This window comes from Ursus americanus, chromosome 26 (genome assembly GCF_024610735.1).
Source record: "Ursus americanus isolate L20-20 chromosome 26, mUrsAme1.1.p, whole genome shotgun sequence".
Lineage (NCBI taxonomy): Eukaryota > Metazoa > Chordata > Mammalia > Carnivora > Ursidae > Ursus > Ursus americanus.
Window position 1 is genome coordinate 31,257,714 of NC_142152.1, and position 17,512 is coordinate 31,275,225.

General features: G+C 40.3%; 1 protein-coding gene across 1 annotated transcript in view; it reads right to left on the reverse strand.

Moving 5' to 3' along the window:
• The window catches only part of PTPN21 (protein tyrosine phosphatase non-receptor type 21), a 75,020-nt gene that overhangs the window by 28,672 nt on the left and 28,836 nt on the right, over positions 1-17,512 (reverse strand). Inside the window, exons 3-10 of the mRNA XM_045807692.2 lie at positions 15,153-15,322; positions 9,188-9,285; positions 7,279-7,346; positions 6,428-6,498; positions 4,225-4,312; positions 3,719-3,807; positions 1,280-1,367; positions 271-350 (exon numbers count right to left, since the gene is read on the reverse strand). Of these exons, the coding sequence (XP_045663648.1) occupies positions 271-350; positions 1,280-1,367; positions 3,719-3,807; positions 4,225-4,312; positions 6,428-6,498; positions 7,279-7,346; positions 9,188-9,285; positions 15,153-15,322 (752 nt within the window). The remainder of the gene's footprint in view (positions 1-270; positions 351-1,279; positions 1,368-3,718; positions 3,808-4,224; positions 4,313-6,427; positions 6,499-7,278; positions 7,347-9,187; positions 9,286-15,152; positions 15,323-17,512) is intronic.

Sequence of the window (17,512 nt, forward strand, 5' to 3'; positions counted from 1 at the left end):
TTAACTTACAAGAATTAGTGATTTTAGTAAATAGGTGAAGAAAATCTTAGAGGCATAGATCTGTAGTTATTAGAAGTTGTTCTGAAGGTAAATTGAAAATATTTTTGAGAGCTATTTTAACATGGAAAAAAAGCAAAGAGTTTGTATTAATAATGTCATAGAACTGTTCTCTTCTACAAAATTTGCCTTTCTAGAGGATACCATACAGCTCAAGATAAAAATGCCTAACCTCATGATTTTCTGCCATTTCCACGAACAGGCTATACTCACAGGCTGCACTGGTTTAGTCTGTAGAATTTGTGTCGTGCGACACAGAGTCTCCACACGTACTTTGCGGTTTCCATGTCTTCCTAGCAAATGAAATATTGCACAAAGTAAATGAAAACACATTTATGACTCGATGCAGAGCTTGTCTGAGGACAAGACATAACTGGGGGACATAGTACGTCAAAGTCACTTTTAACACACTGCGATTCTTTCATTTTCTAAGGCTGCACCTATTGTATGAACGCCGTCATTAGGATTCAAATTACGAAGACCAAGAACAAACAAAAAACACTACTCTAGGGGCGCCTGGGTGGCACAGCGGTTTAAGCGTCTGCCTTCAGCTCAGGGCGTGATCCTGGCGTTATGGGATCGAGCCCCACATCAGGCTCCTCCACTATGAGCCTGTTTCTTCCTCTCCCACTCCCCCTGCTTGTGTTCCCTCTCTCGCTGGCTGTCTCTATATCTGTCAAATAAATAAATAAAATCTTTAAAAAAAAAAAAAAAAAACACTACTCTAAGGGTGTGACTCTCACACCAAACTGTTTCAAAAGGACGTAGAAATTTTAAAATTATGAAAATATCAACTTTTATTTTGACGAAGATACACCAAGACAATTTGAAACAAAACATTTGAGTCAGTGACTTAATATTGCCTTTGTCAAGAGAGCAAAAGCAAATAACCGTGAAATAGTATTTCTACAGAGCCCTTCGCTTAGCAGTGGAAATTAAGATATTAGTGCTTACTTTCTCCCCTATTTAGTCCCTTTAGTTTAATTTAAAAATCATCATACCAGATAGTATTTATCCAAGGACCTATTCATTCAACAGTATTTACTGAGCTACTACTTTTTGCCAAGGGCTATTGGGCAAAATGTTATAAAATTTTATGTTTTATAAAAGTAGTAAGTATTATAATTTTAATGCCACCTCCCTCCCCCAACACGCACACAGAAATGCTAACTTGTTAATTTTTCGGAAAAAAGTTCCACGCAGATTCCTAATGTTTACTCACAGTTTGAAACTGGATGGTCTCCTCTTTATTGGCCAGCTCCAGTGCAAAGAAGGACTTATTGTGGGACATGTTAGCAATATCATGCCACCTAAAGAACAACAAACGGAAAACAGCAACATGAGTTCCATCTAGAAGACAGAACATACGATTTGTCCTTCTAGAGCTTGGGGTGTCAACAACTGTTAATCATTTTAGAAAGAAAATAGTTGTTTTAATCAGCTGACATGCATCTTCTCACTGAAGTGACACAGCTAGTTGCAAAAAGTAAATGCATGTGGACTAAGTGAAGGCAAAGAGTACTTAAAAGTGTAAGATCTCTTTACCCTCATTTGCCAGATTAGTTGGATCAAAGATCCCTATCCTAGCTGGTTACCAATGCCTTCTTCATTCATTCAACAAACATCTTCAAGTGTACCCATCATTAGCAATGCCAGAAATTGTGTTAGGTCCCTGGGATACTAAGATCAGTGAGGCACAGTGCTTCCCTCATGGGACACACGAAGTTGGAGGGTTGGTAAGAGAGAGAAGAGAGAGGCAAGCAGGTACCATTAAGTTTTGCAGGTATACCAGGCAAATGTGAGGCACAAAGGGGGAGGAGGGGGGCTCAGAAAAGCTTCAGGGGGAAGAATAAAGTCAAATGCTAGGAACCCAAAGAGTGAACTACTCTGAATGAGTTCACTGGGATTCAAACACCTATCTTATATTTTCTAACTGTGTTTGACCACGTTTAGATTTTATATATTAATATTTTATTTTATTATCTAACTATATAATTTTATGAAAGGGAAAAAAGGGTCTGAAAAAATTTTTACCCCTCTTTATCCTCCTCCATTGTATTAGATTTATTTTTAATTTATTTAAATAAATAAAATTAATTTGTAGTAATTCAACATTTGTTGTGTTGGGTTTTTTTTTTAAGATTTTATTTTTAAGTAATCTCTACATCCAACATGGGGCTCAAACTTACAACCCGAGATCAAGAGTTGCATGCTCTACCGACTGAGCCAGCCAGGCGCCACTCAATGTTTAATTGTTAAACCTAAAGGTTATTGGCATCATTCTGAAGAAGGCGATTTTATAAAAATTCTTATCCAGTGAGACAGAAGCTGGCTGGTTGCCTCCAGTTTTCAAGTGGCCCTTTGGGCGCCTGTCAGTCCTGCCCTTCTGGTGCAGACCAGAACCTTTTCTGCCCCCTGTCCCCCAGCTCACATGTTGGGAAGACTTAAATGAGCAGCTGAGGGCCATGAGAGCAACTGCCAAGGAGGAGTACTGCCTGACCTCCCCAAACCTGGTACACTCTCCATGGTCATAATCGCCATGGAGAATTCAGAGCCTTAAAGGCTGTAGTAAAACAAAAGAAATAAAGAAGAAACGTCAGCTTAGGGGAAAAAAAATCTTCAAAGAAAAAACCAGCTCTCAAGAAGAAATAGGATGGTTTTTAGAGGGCGTGAACAGTGGGGAATTAAGTTCCTTTTCATAAAAGAAGCCATTTAACACAGTGGTTAAGAGCCCACAAGTGGAGAATTGGAGTTCTTGGTTATGCCAGTTAATAACTGGGTGACCTGAAGCAAATTACTTAATTTCCCAAATCTCAATTATCCCATATGGAAAAGGGTGGTAGCGCCCTCTGCTCAGAGTTGTGAAGATCACATAAGAAAACACACAGAGAGCACTCAGCACAGTTCCTGGCTCATGACAAGCACTCAGTAAATGGCAAATACAAAGGAACCCAGAACCAAAAATGGTAAAATGTTTTACTGCTCTACAAAAACAATATAAACTTTTAATTTTTCATCAGGAATAGAAGCAAAGGAAATAGAATCTCAGAGTAAAATTGGAAATATTTCTATGAAACGACACTTCAGGATTTTGTAGGGTACGGACTTTAAGGAATGAATGCTCCTTTTTGCCTTTCTCACTCCATACACAATGACTAGTATCACATTTTTATAATCAGGGGGAAAAAGTGAACATTATAAAAGTAACTGAACCTGGTTTAACAAAATAAATAAATAAATAAAAAGAAAGAAAGAAAAGAAGGAAAGAAATTTGCTTAGACATTGGTATTTTAGGAATTTTGGTACGTAACTGGAGTCAGAGAAAGGCCCAGATTTTCCACAGACAGTCCTAGCTGGAGCTGAAATTAAAAACTCACATCAAAACAAAGAATGGCCTCCATATGCAAAAAAAGGGTCACACACCTTTAAGCATTTCATAAGCAGGCCATCATGACAAGCGCTGTTTTCCACACATTTGGTTTTGAAGAAAGTGGCTCGTGAAACAACCACCGTAGCCGGGGTTATTTTTTGTAGGAAGGGCATCTTTCCATCTCCTAGTGAGACCCTGGGAGAGATTTGTGGGCCGTATTACTAGTATAGGTATTAAACACTATCACCAGGAGAGGCCACTGAACGTGCACAGCGGGTGTAAGAAAAGTACCTAAATATCACGGGGGGCCTTCCGTTCTTGTGTTTCACGAAGATCCCTTCAAGACACGCTCCGATGGATATGTCACTGCCTTGGCTATCCTGGAAGGAGAAAGCACAGAAAGCAGCAGTCCGGCAGCAGGTGGTGACAGGTGTGATGACCACCCCCAGCTCCCTGGGCTGGTTTCCCAGACAGAAGATGCTCAGAAGACCTATGCTGGAGGGCAAAGTCTGAGAGGTATCAAGGAGTCACCTTGTCAATACGTATGAAGATAGGAGGCATTGGGCTCCTGAAGGAACTCAACTTCAAGAGCATTTCAAAGAACAAACTGCAAAACAGGAATGTGTTTTACTATGAAATTCTGGTCACAGGATCTCCGCTTTCAAGTTTCCAGACTTCTGCACATCTCCCGCCTCTGCACAGCAGGGTGTCCCTGGGCCTCCCCGCTGTCCTCTCAGAGCTCCTGACACTCATCTGGAGAGCCCCGGTAGTCATGCTCACCTCTGTGCCATGCTCACCTTTGCGGGGTAGCTCTCTTCTCCGTAGCCATCCATTCTCTCTACCTCCTGCATGTACAGCATTTCTGCATCGGGAGCAGTGAGCCTTCTGCAACCCAAAAGATGTGAGATTCATCAACAAACCAAAAATGGAAAAAAGAACAAAAGGCAATTCTAAAAAGCTACATATCGATTTGGCATTAGACATTTACAAACATTCCAAGTTTTTCAGCGTCTGAAATTTGTTACATCAATCCATCGACATGGACTGAAGGCCCACTATGCGCACAGCGCTGTGCTGAACGCGGAGGGTTAGTCATAAAGATCCACTCCCTGTACTTCAGGCAGGCAAGCGGGACACGGGGAATAAAACTCCCTAAGAAACCTTCACTGAAAGCTAGAATTCTTTCTAAACTGTTCAGTAACTGCTCATTATCCAAAATATCGGGCATTACTAAGCATCGTGTGCTAAATGCCAAATGCTCAGTGCAGGAATCAGGGTTAGAAGACTGTCAGTTACAAGGATGGGTAGGAAGACGTGTGGGTAAAGAAGGTGCTCAACTGCATGGAGACTCGCCTCCCCGGCCTCATCCTCCACTGCCCCCCCCCATATCCACAAGGCAGCCCACACTGCACAACCAAGCCATGACGTTCCCTCACGCCTCTGGGCCTCTGTGCATGTTCGTCCCCTGCCTAGCACACCTGTCACTCACCCGTGCACCTGATCAATCCCTACTATCCTCCAAAAGTCGGCCTATGTATCACTCCTTTGTCAGCTCCTGTGATTGCCCTGAGTCTGAGTCAGATGCGCAGAACCCATCATATTCTATGCACACCTCCCCCACTGCACTCATATCGCATTGTTTATAATTACTATCCCAATGGGTCGTCTTGTCCACCCCTTAGACCCCAAAGCAGGGAATACATTCTTTGATGGCAAGGAATTGTTCTATTTGTCTTCATGCCACAGCATCCAGCCTCATACAGAATAGTAGTAAACTATCTTTTTATTTTTTTTTAAAGATTTTATTTATTTAAGACAGAGAGAGAGAGAGACCAAGCATGAGCAGGGAGGAGGGGCAGAAGCAGGCTCCCCACTGAGCGGGGAGCCCCACATGGGGCTCCAGCCCAGGACCCTGGAATCACGACCTGAGTGGAAGGCAGTCACTTAACCGACTGCGCCAGCCAGGTGCCTCCTCAACGATCTTTTACAAAGATGTACAAATGAGTGCACGAAAGTAACACAAGATAGGGTGAGGTGTGTGAGGGATCAGTTATGCTGCTGAGAAAAAAAAATGTTCATGGGACAGGGAAAGTGAAGCTGGAAAGGCAGGATGTGACCAACGTGTGCGAAGCCTTTAATCCCAGTGCTAATGAACTCAGGCTAGTGGAAAGCCAGAGAAGACTCATGAACACTTAGGAAGGAAAGGAAGGGAGATGAAAAGAAAGTGGTATTTTAAGAAGATTAATTTTTAGTGAGCAACTATATGGATTTGAGTGGGAGAGACTAAAGGCCAAAAGTTATTTTTAATGGGAGGGGATAAACAATAGGATATAATCAGATAGACCTGGGTTCAAATCCCATCTCTACCACATGTAACTGTGGGCAAGTGATTTAGTCTTTTTGAGCTCGGTTTTTCCAATCTGTAAGAATTCATCATTCACCTTAAAGAGTGGTTATAAGAACGTAATGACATCTAAAGTACTTGGAACTGTGTGGTACTGGGTTTAGACGAAGACCCAGCATTCTCTGGCGGAGGATTTTTCTCACAGACGACACATACAGATGCACTACCGAAGGAAGTCATTACCGACCCAGAGGCATAGCTCAGGGCAATAAGCCACAGCTCATGGCACAGATGCCCCAGAAGACAGAGATACAGCTCCCAAAGGTGTGCAGGGGGGATAACCCTATCCGTGCTGCACCATCAAAGAAAATAAGTCTCCCTGATCTTGCATTAACCCACACAGACTAGGTTACCACCCAAACCTTTAACATAGGGAGTGAAGAAGCAGCACCCTTCCCTGATGGCGGCTTTCACTGTTCTCAGCTTCCTCGTTGGCAAACACGGCTATTAGGTGAGCTGACGCGGGGAAGTGCTCAGAGCCACAGTCGCAGTCCCAGCTACAGCAGCGGTAAAGCCAAGTGTCACCGTGTCAATACACATTTCAGTCACACCAGCTTTGCTTCGTACTCTTGCCAATTCTTATTTCTTAGTGTTACCTGTATTTCTGATGCAGTAAGGCCACTTTTTGGGTTGCTTCTTCCAATACTTTTTCATCTTGTAACCACCCCTAAAGAGAACATACTGCGGTAAGTAAACAAGCCACTGACTGTTCGTGGCTCTTATCACTGTCGGGCAAAATTCAGACTAGAATCGGTATGCGGGAGATTTGCTTAAGTGTGTGATCACGATCTTGCTAAGGAATGAAGTAGCTTCTGCTCAGGAGCCAAAACACCTGCCCTGCCTTCCCAGTTCATCCCGGGGAAAGTTTCGGCCGAGTTATTTCAGGTTGGTAACGCCCATCAGCCAATTCCGAGCCGAGCACAACATCTCGGGCACTCCCCGGCTGGCCGTGTAGACACTCAGAAGAGCATCTTACCGCCTCCCTTCGTTGTTCCAATGCGGTTTTCCCGTCAATTACATCAGTAGGGACTTTAAACAGCAGACAGCGCTGTCTTTTGGTCGTCTACTTTTTACACTGCTACGGGGAAGTCAAACTCACTCCCACATAAGTGTGAGGTTTCGAGCCTTTGGGTAAAAGCAAAACCTCTGTGTGGTTGCTCAGAAGTTGGAAACGAATCCCTCTCTTCAACTCATACCCACACACAAAACAAATCTCTCTGGCTGCAGCCCAGGGGACTGCACACCCCTCCTTTTCTGTGGGTTTACAAAGACCAGGGAGACTACAACGAGGGAAGCATTTACACTCGTGTTGCTTATAAGAGGCAGTTGATTTCTTTAGCACTATACCAGCCTCGTAAGTCCACCATATGGACTTCATTTCGGGGATTATTAAGGACATGAAAATAAACAATTTAGAAAAAGCCCACATGTCAAAAGAAGTTCTTACCACAGGAAACAAGGCAAATTTCTGAAGAAAGTCCTGGGATTCATACTGATCAAAGTCACCAAAATCAGCTATACGAAATGACAAATATTCACATCAATTATGTTGCACAGGAAAACATGCACAACTAAATTCAATATACAGTATATAGATGGCATGCTTATGATTTAGAAGTCATATGTGCCTGACAGCCATAAAGTGCGTATTTTCAAAAGTCTTTTTAAAAATATTAATTAGGTAGATTCATGTGTCTTGACTTGGAAAAATGCCTACTAATAAAGTGAAAAAAATAAGTTACAAACTGTATGTATTATCATCTCTTTTCTAAAATTAACAAAGAAACAAAAACTACCCTATAATCACATGTGCACAGGAAGATATCAGGAAGAAACCAAACTGTTCATAGCAGTGCTCACCTCTAGGGAGTGGAATCAGATCACTTGATGATGTTATGGCAAGATGTATTTGTTTAGAAACTTTTCATTGTTTAAAAAAAATAATAGTTCAGCAAAGACCTTATGAAAAATTAACTCCTAAAGCCAATGATTCTTCTGATTAAGTTTAAATTTCCAAGATGAAATGCCAGTTATCATTTGAAATAATGCCCCATCAGAAGTCTTCCCAAAGTATATGCATACATGTAGATATATACTGATTAGACATGAAAAATAACAGAACCAAACAATTCGAAATTACTTGTGGAATGCAAAACTTGATCTATTATGATTGACAATACTCTATAATCCAGGATAAGTGCATAAGAAACCACATAAATGATGTATGCTTAGAGTATAAGTGAACATAAGGGCACCTGGGTGGCTCAGTCAGTTAAGTGCCCGACTCTTGCCTTTGGCTCGGGTAATGATCTCAGGGTCCTGGGATTGAGCCCTGCATCAGGCTCCACGCTCAGCAGCGAGTCTGCTTAAGGATTCTCTCCCTCTGCCCCTCCCCGCCCTTCTCTCCCCAAAAACAAATAAATAAATCTTTAAAGAAAAAAAGTGTAAGTAAACATAACTTTATCAACCTCATTGTTTGGTTGATCCTTCTTCCAAAGTATTAGCTACAGAGCTACAGATCGACTCCTTGAACTAGAGGAATACATAGCATTATCAAATGCTGTGTGTGTGTGTGTTCTATAATTTTGCTCTATTCACTCTGTTGACATATGCTAACATGCTTAACATTCCGAAGTCTCTTATTTCATGGAAGTAATCCAAATTCATTTTTTCCTACAAGAAAACTAATTTCACTAATACATAAACACTACTATAGGAAGTCAGTAACTTTAAGAATCCCTTGCTGTTTCTGTTATAACACACTTTTTTTTTTTAATTTTATTTCTCCATTTGAGAGAGAGAGCAAGGGGGAAAAAGAGAGTGAGAATGCACAAGCAGTGGGGTGGGGCAGAGGGAGAGGGGGAGGGAGAAGCAGATTTCCCGCTGAGCAAGGAGCCAGGTGAGGGGCTTGATATCCCAGGACTCCAGGATCATGACCTGAGCTGAACGCAGACACTTAACTGACTGAGCCACCCAGGGGTCCCAACACACATTTTTTTTTATTATAATAATATTTTTTTATTATATTATGTTAGTCACCATACAGTATATCCCTGGTTTTTGATGTAAAGTTCCATGATTCATTAGTTGCCTATAACACCCAGCGCACCATGCACTACGTGCCCTCCTTACTACCCATCACCAGCCTATCCCATTCCCCCACCCCCGAACCAACACACATTTTTTTAAAAGAGCTTTATTTTTTTTAAGTAATGTCCACACCCAACATGGGGCTCAAACTTACAACTCTGAGATCAAGAGTCACATGCTCCACCAACTGAGGCAGCCAGACACCCTTGTTATAACACACATTTTAATCTGATATACGTATTACATCATCAATTGCCATTATTTACCTTGAACAGCTAAGCCTGCTAGCTGAATTGCTTGTTCTAATGTACAAGGAATGTTTCCTTCCAAGATATCTTTCTTCAGCTGCAGATAATACTGATACCTATAAAAAAAAATGTCCATTTTAAAAAGTCAATATCAATATTACCTCCAACGGAGATGCAATGCATTTTACAGTAATTTGGCAGAGAAGCATAAACTAGTCAAAGAAAACCTTAACCCCAGATGCTTTCAAAATGTCCACACACACGTACACCGGTGCATGCATGCACACGCGCACACACACAATGTAATCAACTGGTTGAGGCCCTTATCCTCAACAGCAGTTACTTCATCAGACTAGCTCACTATGACTTACACAACAGTAGTTATTTCAAAGCTACAACTACCTAGAAGACAACTGGTCACCTCTCTAATGCCTTGTAAGACAGTTCCTCTGTTTTGTTCTGTTTAGTGGGAGAAATAGAGAATCCATGGCCAATCTTTACTTTAAAAACTCTGACTAGTAACCCAGTAATATAAGACTCTGGTAGAAATTACTTGTTCTGATGGAAGTTCCCTAGCCCTAGAAAGTGAAACCAAGAGAAAACGCTTCCTGATATTTCAGATCAGGCTTACATTAAAATATTTTTTGATGAACTCTCCAAAAGAACAGCTGCTATAATGCTTTCTTAATATTCCTGTAATGTGGGTTTACTTCTGTTTACACTTTCCACATCTAGGGCGTGAGTTACCAGCACAAGCTTTAGTCAAGCAGATCTAGTTATATTCCAGCTCCCCAAAGTAGCATGTTGAATGAACGTGGGCAAATCATAATCTGTGGCTTTAAATGATCACCAGTGAAATAGGGGTACGATCACCCCTTCACAAGGTCGAACATACTAAGCAGTCAGCAGTATCACTACTCCATTTTGACAAAGCTTTATAGTGACTTACGTTGCCTTCCTTTTATTTATTCATTTAACCTATAATTACTAGGGCCTACTACGGGTCAAGCATTGTTCTAGATGCTGGGGTACAATGGTAGATGAAGATCCACGAACTCTCTGCCTGTCTTGAATCCAGGATCTCTCCCAGATTTGGCATCTGTGAAGTACAACCTAGTCACTGTTGGTATTTGAATTGCCCTCAGAGCCCACCCCTTTCATCACTTTATCGGTTTCCTAACATCATCCTCTTTTATTTTAGCTAGCTCTGAGGTCTCCATTCTTTGTTACCCAAAACTGACCAAAACACCATCCGTTCAGGTAAGAATTTAGATCCAACTTATCCCCTTCCGCCTGCTACTAGCAGAACCGATAGATTTCCCTCATCCAACAAGCAGAATGCTGGTAGCTCTGGGATCTAGTCAAAGAAGACTTCACACCTGCTACGAGGCAGCTCCTTTCACAAGCCTATTTAAAGAAGGTTGTATTGAGAGAAGTCTCTCTCTTGAACATGCCGTCCACATACGCCACTCTAAATACGCCAGGTTCTTTCCTTAAACCAAATCACTGGAAAGCAACATACCCGGGCCAAATTCACTTAGTCTTCCACAGAAATGTGGTTCTTTTTGCCTTGTATTACACTTTTTCATTATAAGAGTTGATTCCTCCACAGTTGCTCTAAATTGTTCATTGCTGGTTCAGTCTTTTACATAAAATCCCCCCTGAAAATTTCCTTTTAAATGATACACCAAGAAAATCTGTCATGTTGGCAAACTGATGCGCTTTTTATCAGATAATGGATGATGGGGCTCAGAATATTCCTTCTTTTGCCTTGACTGCCATGAAGCTCAGAGCTACAATCCAGGCACAGGCACACTGTTCCCCTCTCGTTACCCTCTTACCCCCTGACCACTGGCTCCACCGTATAATAGCAGCCACTTGTACTGAGGGGGCACTGAGGTTCAGACATGAATACACTCAAATGCGCAAAGGTAGCCTGGGCTGGAGTTTGAATCCAGGTTAGAATGACCTCAAAGTGCATGTTTTTAACTGTCACAAATCTCCAGTTAAGAACTTTTCTAGTATTTTTATCATATCTCCTTAGTTTTTTTATCCTAGAGTCCATATGAATACAATGGTTGAAAGCAAGGACTCAGGAGTCAGCCCGCTTGAGTTTAAATCCCAGCTCCACTACTGGCAGTGTGACCTTGGGCAAGATATTCAGCCTTTCTGTGTCTTGGTTTCCTCAACTACAAACTGGATAATAACACCTACTTTGGAGGATTTGTTGCAAGGATTAAGTGAATGATTAAGTATAACGTGCTTGGAACAGTGCCTGACAGAGTAAGAAAGGGAAGTGATTGCTTTTATGATTATCTTTCATTGTACTGTCCCTAAAATCCTTTCATGGAAGCAAGCAGGGTGTGTGTGTGTATATATACACATATGCATATGTATATATGTTTGTATACATGTATGTGTGTATGCATACATATATATATATTTAAGTATTAACTTAAAAGGAAAGGACCAAGAAATTCTACTTCAAAGGTATTATCAGTTTCTGTTAACACTTTTTGCTAAAATTCTAATATGCTGGTGAGGCCAAGGATGGTTTACAAATATGTTTTTTCATGTTTATTACAAAAAGAATAATTAAAAAACAACGCAGCAATAAAATATAACATGCAAACTTTTATTCCTCACAAATAGTTCTGAATTCAAGAAACTGCACATCTTAATTCTAAACAAGCATTCCATAAATTTGCCCAAAGCCAAATGCTGATTAAAACTAAACAGATGTTTTATCTAAATCTTAGCCACTTATCAAGTTGCTAATATATTTTTACACAAGAAATATTACATTAAATAATTATAATGAATTAGGTTGCCCCATTTTGCCCAACAGAAATTAATATTTATTCAATATATTAAATTATATATATATAAAGAGATGTAGTCTTTTTCCTTCACTTGTTTTTCTTAGGCCAGTATTAAAAGGTTAATGTGGAGGTATTGGCATTTTTATTTTTTAAGTTTTATTATGTAACTTTAGAAACATCTATAGAGACAAGTCCAGTGAACCCACACAACCTTATCATGCAGCCTCAATCATCAACTTGATCCATGCCCTGTTTCTTCGACCATCTCCCCTTCTCTACCCAAGTGCTTTACATCAAATCCCAGATATCACATCACAGCACCTACAAAGACTTCAGCATATACCCATAAAAGGTAAGCTGTGAAAGAGCACATACATACACATTTTTAACATACCCAACAAAATGAGCAACAACGCCCTAATGCTGCCCAATACTTGGTCCATGTGCAACTGTTTGTGATTGCCTCAAAAATGTATTTTTTTTTAAGATTTTATTTTTAAGTAGTCTCTACACCCAACGTGGGGCTTGAACTTACAACCCCGAGAACAAGTCACATGCTCTACCGACCGAGCCAGTCAGGTGACCCTCAAAAATGTATTTTTACAGTTAAAAAAAAAAAAAATCAGGATCTAAATAAGTTCCATAGAGCACCTTCGATTGACATTTCTAAATCTCTCTTAATTTTAAAAAGAAAAATTCCTCCTCTTTATTTTCATGTTATTTGTATTCAAAATGGTGTGATGGATCGTGTAGAATTCCCTACATTCCAGATTTGTCTGACTGCACTCTTGTAGGGTCATTTAACATGTTCATGGAGTCTCCAGTTTTTCCTGTGAACTGCTAGGTTCAGAGCAGTGTTGTCTAACAGAACTTTCTGCAGTGATGAAAGTGACATCTATCTGTCCTGTCCAATATGGTAGCCATTAGCCACATGCAGCTACTGAGTACTTAAAATGTGTCTAGTGTAACTAAGGAACTGAGAAAGGCCTCTTAAGGGAATGTGACCTTGCTGCGAGTAGAACCCGTTTTACCCTTTTGCTACCCGGAATACGAATGTGATAGCTACAACTTCTCTCGAATTCTTTGACAATGAGGTTCCCTAGTGAATGGAATGAACATGCTGAGGAGGGGAGAACAGTAAGAAAGAGCATGAGTCCCTGCAGACCTTGTGGAGCGGTATAAGCTCGGCATGGCTGACCTCTGGACTTCCTTTAAGAAATGAAAGATATTTAGGGTTTTTGGTTACATGGTGCCAAACTTAATCCTTACTGGTACAACTTCTCTAAGGGGTTCTCTTATACCTCATTGATATGCACTCCTACTGACTGCATCTACCAGGCCTGTTCTCCCTCTCCTTCCTACAGCTAATGCCTTTATTCAGGCCCACATTCTAGACTAATATCTAGATTATGGCATATACATTCTGGTCTCCTAACTACACAGTCTTGCCACCTCTAAGCTGCCTTTCCATGATGGGTGACGTTGGTAAAATACAAATGTCATCTTTCCATTCCGTTAAAATTCGAAAATGTCTTTCCCTGTTGTACCATGACTTTATGACTAGGACACTCCTATTTTTCAAATCCCCTCTCCCCTCTCCAGGTAATATCTGAAATTTCCCAAAAACATCAGTGACTTTCATTCTCTCCCCTACTCTGCACAAGCTACTCCCTCTAACTAGAAAATTCCTCCTAAAGTCAAGAGAAAAGCCAACTTCTTTACCTTCCCTGTTCTTGTTCCCCGCGCACCACCCCTAGGAATCTAGTGTTTTAATTAAAGCATTTATCATAATATACTGTAATTGTTTGTTTACATGGGCTGTCAGTTCCACCAGACTCTGAGTAACTCCTCCATTAAAGCCTATTCACCTGTATATTCATCTCCCACAGTAACGAACGTCATTCTTACATCATACTGTGCTATATCTTCAATGAATGTTTAAATAAATGAGTCAGTGATCAGTTGCTATTTTTCCTCCTGGGTTCTACTTCTCCCTTCAATATTTTTATTCCAGATCAGTTTATAGTCAGTGCATATTTATCCCTACTACCTGATTCTTGCTTCTTTGGTTTTCTATCTTCTTCCAATGATTAACTGGCAAACATAGTACTCAAAAAGAACATTACACAAACAGGGCAGTACCAGGTTCTTACTATCTACAGGGCACTGTGTTAGATATTGTGTGAAAGGTAAAGCTAAAGAAAACAGAGGTTTAAAATCCAAGAAAAAGATAAGATATGTACACAAATAACTATAACGAAAGGTTGTAACACTTCCATCTTAACCCAAGTACAAGCAAACTGTAGGGCAGTCTAGAGAAGGCAAAGCTCATTCCAGCCTACGGATCACAGAAATTTCATGGAGGAGGTGCCTTTTGAACTAAAATTCAGAGGATGAGTAGGATTCCAGTACATAAATAAGAAAGATCTAGGACCCAAAGATGAAAAGGCATGCGGCATGTTCAGGGCACTGGAAGCTGTCCAGGTTGGCTGAAAAGTAATGTTAAATAGGGTTCAAAAGATAAGGTAGTGGGGGATTTGGGAGAACTTGAAAGGCAGACTCACGGATCCAAATATTATTCCTTATTTTTTGTTTTGTCCTCAAGGAAAAAAAAAAAAAACATTTAGCTCCTCTATCCCACTCCTTAATATGATCTTCCCTTCCCTTTCCCTTCTTTGTCCCTTCTAAGTACACTTATTGGCCTCTTCTTCTACCCTAGTCACATTCTCCCTCCCACCTATCTAGAGAATATACAGCTCCTGGAGTCGGAGAACGGTAAGAACACTTCTGCACATTTCCCTGAGGAATGAACACAGATTCTGCGACTTTTTAAAATCTCCTCTCTCCTTTCAGTGTTAACAAAGATCAGATACAAATAAAAAAAAATTCTGAAGAGGACATCACTACAAGGAGAGTTCACAGCCCGGAGAAAAACATCATCTTGCCCTTTAATCGCTCCGTCGTGCCTAGTGAAACCGTAACTCCGGCAACACGCAGGAAAACACTCTGACCTACCACAGACCACAGCCTGCATGTAATGATGTGGCCGCATATGTGCGCGGGAGGGCCACGTTTAGTCCGATCTTCTACTTTAACCTTAGTGTCCCTTTTTACATCTCATCCGATTATTTCCTAACAACAAAGAGCACGTTCTTTCTCACCTGGTAATCTCCTGCTGCAGCTGTGAAACTGAAGGCACATAAAACACCACTCCGAAATAGACGGTCGGCTCCGAGGCATATTTATCCAGCTGCTTCTTGAGAGGTTTTTCCAAATCTACCCACCGGCGCTGATTTTGCTTGTTGTGGTACCAGAGGCTGAAGTAAGTGATCTGGAAAGAGGAAAAATCACTGAAGGAGGCAGAAACATACAAGAGAATTTCTATTCTAATTGCTCTGCTCCCCGACCTGGGCCCAAGTGACCGCAGTCTCCCGTTGCTTCTCTTCTCAAAAATGGACAATACCAACACCTGAAGAAAAGAAAAGAGGCAAGACCTCTCTCTCTCTCTCTCTCTCTCTATATATATATATCTAGATACGCACATGCAGGGAAAAGAGGCGAAAAGTCAACTACTCTTGCAGACTGTTTCTTGAACTCTACTCAGAGAAACGCATTCAGGGCCTAGACATCAGAATATAGCAGGCGCTACACCATTTTACAGAGTTTTAACAACAACAACAAAAAACATATACTGAACCAATGTTTAGTTTTAAAGTTATCAAAATACTAAATGTATCATAATTGATATTTTGTAAGTATAACTGGGGTTTTATCTAGCACACTGATTAGAGAGCATTAATCCAACGTTTCACTACTCTTGATTTTGGCTTCTATACATGAATTATTTCATGTAAATATTGTAAATTCTAGATATTTAGGTACAATTGCAATTCTTCTTTGCCCCCAAAAGTTTATTAGATACAAATTTAAAGCAATCATAACGTTACGGAGGTAAATTCTTACAGACACACACGTACACAAAAAGCTCTACATAAAGCAGTAAGTATATCACTTGAAGGTCTAAAAAAATGCCCAGATATTAGCATTTAGATCTCACTCGCTGTATAATGAAACTGTTCAGGGAAATCGATACTAGCTCTGGACTTGATCAACCTGAAATGTTATTAATGCACCTAAGCATCGAAATGACAGCCTCGGGCCACTGCTAATATTTACCTCAAAATCAGTTTATACATCAAGGCAACTGGAAAAATTACCTGCTTTGTTCTAGACTCTAGAGCAACATAGCCAAACAGAACTTTCTACGGTGATGGAAATATTCTGTCTCTAATACAGCAGCCACTAGCTGCCTGTGGCTATCGAGCACCTGGAATGTGGTTAGTGCAGCTGAGGAACTAAATATTTAATGTTATTTAATTGTAATTGACTTAAATTAAATAGCTGTAAGCCTTTAGTGGCACTGTACTGGAAAATAGAGCTTTAGAGCAACAATAAAATGAGACACAATAATATTCAGGCTATGTTTTTAACCTATAATCCTCATTCAAATAAAAAATGAATTTTTAATTTACAGGGAAAAAGAGTAATTATATAAACATGCCCTTGATACTCATCTTACAATTTTTTACAAGGGAAGAACGATACCTTAAAACGAGTCTACTACTCAAACTCAACAAAAGTGAGGAATGTGTCTATATCCTCTTTATGCCAAACAGCCAGAATAGTGCAGGAATTCAGTAAATTTTGTTGAAAGAACGAATATTCTCTTGCTTCTTAGTTGCCATTCAACCCATCACATGCGAATGAAATATTCTGAACATTTAATATGTACCACCTTCTGTCCCAAGAATGACAACAATATCATATATTAAATCACCACCATCACCTTATGAAACACATTGTGTGTGTGTGAAACTCTAAAGCCAGTGTTTGTCTAAGATTGTCCCTGGACCACTTTCACCAGAATCACCTGGAGAGTTTCTTGAGCTCCACAGAGCTCTTCAACTCCCAAGTAATTCCTGTGCCCATTCACCAGTGAAAACCATTGCACTACACCACGCTGCCCCTCTAGCCTTATACAGGAGATAGGGTATGAACAACCTATCCTCGAAAAGCTCCACAGAAGTCAAATCTTTGAAAATCCAAACACACTTTAATATAGCAGCAAGTCTGAGTCCCATTGTGAATTATTTTCTGAAGTTATAATTATGCTTATAAAATGAAATACATGTTATCCGTAAGGATAGAGTCTCTATCATGTTTAGAGAAGACGGGTACTATTCCTTCTTTCTTTTGAACTGCAACTTAGAGAAAAGAAAAATCTCATTTAACAAAGAAACTGATGCTTAAAGTCTGAAGTCCTGAGTTTAATTTCTAACTGTCACTTGCTCACTGGGAAGTGGAAAAGTCAATCAAACCAGTTCCTGTTCCTCAAATGAAGATAATAACAAGTGTAATACCTCCTTCACACCTCCGTCATGGGAACTCAACACAAAACTTAAATGGATGCGTTTTGCCACTAGAAATCCACTGTATTTTTTTTTAAGATTTTTATTTATTT